This window comes from Dromiciops gliroides, chromosome 1 (assembly GCF_019393635.1).
Source record: "Dromiciops gliroides isolate mDroGli1 chromosome 1, mDroGli1.pri, whole genome shotgun sequence".
NCBI lineage: Eukaryota > Metazoa > Chordata > Mammalia > Microbiotheria > Microbiotheriidae > Dromiciops > Dromiciops gliroides.
Window position 1 is genome coordinate 537,431,211 of NC_057861.1, and position 6,000 is coordinate 537,437,210.

At 39.2% G+C, this 6,000-nt stretch overlaps 1 protein-coding gene across 1 annotated transcript in view; it reads left to right on the plus strand.

Annotated features, from left to right (window-relative positions):
• The window catches only part of PRKAR1B (protein kinase cAMP-dependent type I regulatory subunit beta), a 267,398-nt gene that overhangs the window by 214,177 nt on the left and 47,221 nt on the right, over positions 1 to 6,000 (plus strand). Inside the window, exon 9 of the mRNA XM_044000797.1 lies at positions 1,189 to 1,310. Within this exon, the coding sequence (XP_043856732.1) occupies positions 1,189 to 1,310 (122 nt within the window). The remainder of the gene's footprint in view (positions 1 to 1,188; positions 1,311 to 6,000) is intronic.

Consider the following 6,000-nt stretch of genomic DNA (forward strand, 5'->3'; position numbering starts at 1 on the left):
GCCGGATTTAAACTCAGGTATTCCTGACTCCAGGGCCGGTGCTATCCACTGCACCACCTAGCTGCCCCACCTTATAAGCTTTTGAGGCCAAAACAATTACTGTGCTAATTTTAATCTTCCAGCAATGCTTTTAAAAATTCAGGATTACAGGCGGCTAGGTTGCACAGTGGATAGAGCACCAGCCCTGGAGTCAGGAGTACCTGAGTTCAAATCTGGCCTCAGACACTTGACACTTACTAGCTGTGTGACCCTGGGCAAGTCACTTAACCCCAATTGCCTCACTTTAAAAAAAAAAAAAGCTTATAAGGTATAGTTAGTATTCAGAAAGGCAGCCTGGGCAGCCCTGGATTGAAAGCCAACCTTGAATTCTGGAAGGTCTGGGTTCAAAATCTGCCTCTAGCACTGATTAGTTCTATAACTGTGGGCAAGACACTTAAACCTAACTCTAAGATTTTAAGTTAGAGGATTAGTTGTCCATCTCAATTGGTGGAGGGAATTTCTGCAGTAGCAGAGAATGCTCCACAGTGATGAAATCCTAGGTAAAAGTAGTGTATATAAACACTGTTCCAGAAATAAAAAATTACATATTCTGCGTTGATTAGTGATATTTCTTAATGTTCAGTTGCTGTAGTGATGGAATCAAATGAATTCAATAGCTATAGTACTTGGGTGAAATTTCATTGCAAGCAAATGTTTTATGCTGTCCTTTTCTTTTAAAGATAAGGTAACTTTTTTTTTCCTAACCTGACTTACTGTTCCACAGATTCCGCCTTCATTTTTAATATCTCTGTAAAGTTAATTTCACTTATGAGAAAGAATAGTTGCCTGCTTTTAGACCATATCTACCTGCGTAAGACTAAGTTCTCATCCTTTGCTTCAAGCATCCAAGTTAATATCTGGGCCTCAAGCGTACGAAAGAATTGGAAAATTCACTTTTTGTGACTTTTGTGTCCTTGTGTTTTATTCATTTTTTCCTCCCTGCAAAGATTAATCATTGCAGACCTAACGTTCTTCATGTTTTCTGAGAATGTTCTGAGAAAAAAGGCGGAAAAAAAAAAAAGCCTGCCTTGGAGTTTTGCAACTGCTAAAAGTTAAACACGAAGCATTTTGCCATTATCCCTAGTGACTGAATTCCATAGCGAATCAGACATTTCCATCATGAAAGTTTTATTGTCTCTGAATCTTCAGAATCCCTGGATAAGTGGGAACGCCTGACAGTGGCTGATGCGTTGGAACCTGCCCAGTTTGAAGACGGAGAAAAAATTGTGGTTCAGGGACAGCCAGGGGATGACTTCTTCATCATTACCGAGGTGAGTCCTTTGCTTGATGGTTGCATTTTAGGGGGTGTTCTTTCAAGCAGTATAATGACAATCTTGTTATATATTCTACCCACGGACGTGGTATGGAAGGAAGAAGAGGCGATTATGGCTAGACTCAAACTATAGCTGTGTGACCCTGAGCAAAGTCACCTAACCCCAATTGCCTCCCCCACCAAATCAAAATGATACCCAGCTATACATAATTATTTATGTAAAGAGAAATGTCTTTAATTTTCAGACAAACTGAAGTATCTTGGGTGAAAATGAATAACAAAATGAGAGGCAGAGTGGTATAGTGAATAGAGAGCCAGCCTCAAGTCAGAAACACTTGCATTCAAGTCCTGCCTTTGACCATGTGGTCTTGAGCAAATCATCTAACCTCTTGTTTTTCCAAGGCACTCTTCTAAGCCTATAAGATGTACAGCAAGGGTGATTTGTACTGATGAAGTGTTTCCTCTCTAGGAATTCCTTATACCACAATGAAATCATGGGTCAGAACCTATGTTCTTCCTCCCTTCCAAAACTTTGAAAATGGCAACTTACAGGATCTAGAAATGGGAGGGACAGTAGTGATCACCTGATCAAACACCATTTTCCAGCTCATTTTAGAGATGAGGAAACCGAGGCAAAAGGGGGTTAAGTGACTTACCCAGGGTCACACAGCTAGTGTCTGAGAACAGATTTGCACTCAGGAAGAAGAGTTTTCCTGACTTGAGGCCTAATACTCTACTGCACCACCTACCTGCCCCATCATAGATGAAGAAACTGGCATCTAAAGAGAAAAAACGATTTATGGTCAGATAGACAGTCAATAAATAGCAGAACTGGAATTTGAACTCAGGTCTTCTTTCTCTAAATCCAGTATTTGTCCCCTGTACCATGCTGACACTCAAACTTTACTTGTCAACAATACAGGGACATGTAGGGTTTTTTTGGTTTTGTTTTTTTTCTTTTTTTGCAGGGCAATGGGGGTTAAGTGACTTGTCTAAGGTCACACAGCTAGTAAGTGTCTGAGGCCGGATTTGAACTCAGGTCCTCCTGAATCCAAGACCAGTGCTTTATCCACTGCACCACCTAGCTGCCCCTTTTGTTTTTTTCTTAAGGCAACATGCAAGACTTCTTATAGGAATAGTGCATGATAGACCATGTCCTTATTTTGCCATCAGTCTGAGCCTCAGCAACTGTCCTGAGAAGGGGGCAGGGGAAGGGAAAGAAACTTTTGGTAACTGTACATCTTGCCAATTTTCCACACTGTATTTGGTGGATAAGAAAAATCGTATTTTTCTCTTTAAGATGTGCCTGAGACTTTCTTGAGGAAAGAATGAATATCCTCTAGTAACTAGTTATTTTGTATCTAGTAGATGAAGGCATAAGTCAACTCTAGAATGGTAGGCATTTGGAGCAAACCCTTGTTCTTCCTGAGGGTAATCTGAGAGAGACAGACACAGAGATTGAGATAGGGACAGAGATAGAGACAAGAGAGTGACAGAGGTGGGGCGGCTAGGTGGCACAGTGGATAAAGCACCAGCCCTGGATTCAGGAGTACCTGAGTTCAAATCTGTCCTCAGACACTTGACACTTACTAGCCGTGTGACCCTGGGCAAGTCACTTAACCCCCATTGCCCCACAAAAAAAAAAAGAGAGAGAGAGAGAGCGACAGAGAAGAGACAGAGACACAGAAAGAGAGAGAAGAGAGAGATGAGGAAGAGGAGAGAGACAAAGACACACACACTGAGAGAGAGAGAGAGAGAGAGAGAGAGAGAGAGAGAGAGACTTTATTAAGCACATATTGTGTGCCAGACACTATGCTAAACATTAGTGATACAAATGCAAGCAAACAAGATACTTGCTTAAAAGAGTTTATATTCTGAAGGGGAAAGGCAACAGATTAAGGGGAGCTGGAAATCAGGCAGTGGGAAGGAAAGTGATTGTTGAGGAAGAAAATAAGTCTTTTAGGGAGTTGTCACAAGTGAAGTAAAGTATGGCTAGGACCTTTCTTAAAATAGTCTTACCAATCAAGAGAGCAGGGCTTCTGGACAGAAGTTTCTTCAGGGTGGGAAGGTGACTATTGAGGAAGAGAAACAAACTACACTAAATTTTGAATATTTGGTAGCCAGTTTTCATAATTATGTAGTGTCTAAAATATGTTAATATTCCTATAGTCCTTATTACCTGCAATTTTTTAAAGATTAAAAACAATCTTATGTTCGCTTTGTGCCTTTGGTCTTAAGCAATCCAAAACTTTTTTCTCCTTCATATGAAAGGGAGTATAAGTTGCACATAATTATAAGGCTTTCTCAACCTCTACAATGGAAATGCTTTCACTTCCTGGTGAAATATACTAAGTAGTAGCACCAAGCAGTGGAAAAAATATCATATTATATAAAGTTTTCAACCTGGAACAACATTGATCAATTTGGAAGCATTTTTCTTATGCATAGATGTGGTCATGTCACTCCTTTGCTCAAAAAAATTTCCAACATTTCATATTGCCTACAGAGTTAAAATGAAAATCCTTAGTCTGGCATTCAAAGCCTTCTATATCAGGCATCACTTTAGCTTTCTTACTATACTATGCTATACTTTAGCCAAACCTGAACCACTCTTTACTCTCCAAAAGCACCTCCTGTGCTTTTGCTTACAATGTCCTCTTCATTTGATGAATCCCTACCCATCCTTTAAAGACCATATTTATTTATTTATTTATTTATTTTTTGGTGGGGCAATGGGGGTTAAGTGACTTGCCCAAGGTCACACAGCTAGTAAGTGTCAAGTGTCCAAGGCCGGATTTGAACTCAGATACTCCTGAATCCAGGGCCAGTGCTTTATCCACTGTGCTATCTAGCTGCCCCTAAAGACCATATTAAAAAAAAAAAAAAGACCATATTAAATGTGCTCCCATATCAAGTCTGACCTGTATCTTCCCTATCAGTAATGAGCTTCTTCCCAGAGCATTTTGATCCAAAGCTTTTCCTAATCAACAGTTCCTCTTCTTATCTTAGTTGCATTGATTTTGTTCATGTAAAAGCTTTTCAGTTTTATGGACTCATGTTCATTTATTTGTTTGTTTTGGAGTGATTGCTTATTGTTTGATTAAAAATTCTCCCTTTAAGACACAGCTATAAAAGAAACCTGACCTGGTCCTATAGCACATTACATAATGTTTTATAATTCTCTAAAGTGCTTCTATCATATTATACATAATCTATAATTTTCATATGGGCAAGAACTGTCTTATGCAGATTTTATTGCATCCTCAGCCTAGCTTAGTACTCTATACACAGTAGGCACTTTGAAAATGGAGGTTCAGGGGCAGCTAGGTGGCACAGTGGATAGAGCACTGGCTCTGGAGTCAGGAGGACCTGAGTTCAAATCCAGTCTCAGAGAAAAAGAAAGAAAAGAAAAAAGAGTTCAAATCCAGTCTCAGAAAAAAGAAAGAAAAAGAAAATGGAGGTTCAGTATCAAATAGATGAAAACAAAGAAATCAGTTACCCTAATCTGAGATTTAGCTAATGTAACCAAATTCAGCACCAATATTCTTTTTTTTTTTGGTGAGGCAAAGTGTCTTTGCCCAGGGTCACACAGCTAGTAAATGTGAAGTGTCTGAGGCTGGATTTGAACTCAGGTCCTCCTGCATCCAGGGCCGGTGCTCCACCCACTGTGCCACCTAGCTGCCCCAAGCACCAATATTCTTGGAGAAGAAAGAAAAAAGTGACTGAAATCTTTGAAGAACCCAGCATACCCAACCTCTTGAGTTTCACTTGAAAATACTGGCTAGAAAGCACTATTATAAGTGTATATGTATGTATATGTGTGTATGTATTTTATGAATCATGAAATTCCATTAGTCCTCAAAAAATCTCGTTTGTTTTATCTTTCCTCCTGGATGCTATGAGGAGATTTGAGTTTTCTCACCTCTTCTTCCATTACTCCTCCTCTGGTTGGTGGTGTTAATGAGGAGTGAAATACTTAAAAGGATGGAAGGAAGGAAAAGGAAAAAAGGGACAATGGGTTTGGATAATCCCCAAACTAGATCATTAGCCTCTGAATAATCAAGGGCCATTTGTAATGTTTGTACTGCCTGGCTGGACATAGGCAGACATTTTGAAATGGTCATTGTATGGAATGGAATTATCTGGGAGTGAGAGGGAGTTGAGGCAGGGAGAATACATTAATTTAAACTCTTTAAAAGAACCCATAAATTATTATTCAACATAAATAAAGTCTAAAAACAAAACAAAAAAATAAGTAAGTAAATAAATAAATACATTAGTTAATTAATAAGAACCCACAAATAGCTGGAGGAAAAAATAAAAAATTAAAGGATCCTAAAAGAAAGGAAAAGGGAAGAGAAGATAAGAGGCAAGATTCTACAAGCATTCATTAAGTACCTATGTAGTGGTTAGGTAATGAGCTGCAAGGATAAAAGAAAAGTGTATTCCTGCCCACAGGGATCTTAAATTTTCAGATGAGAGGGGTGTTTGTGAATATACCATGAAAAATCTTGAGAAACATTCTACATCCCTAGCCTCAGATACTCATTCATTTAAGGCAAATAAGTTTAAAATTATTGTTATTTTGGGGGCAGCTAGGTGACGCAGGTGGATACAGCAGTGGGCCCTGGAGTCAGGAGGACCTGAGTTCAAATCTGGCCTCAGACACTTGACACTTACTAGCTATA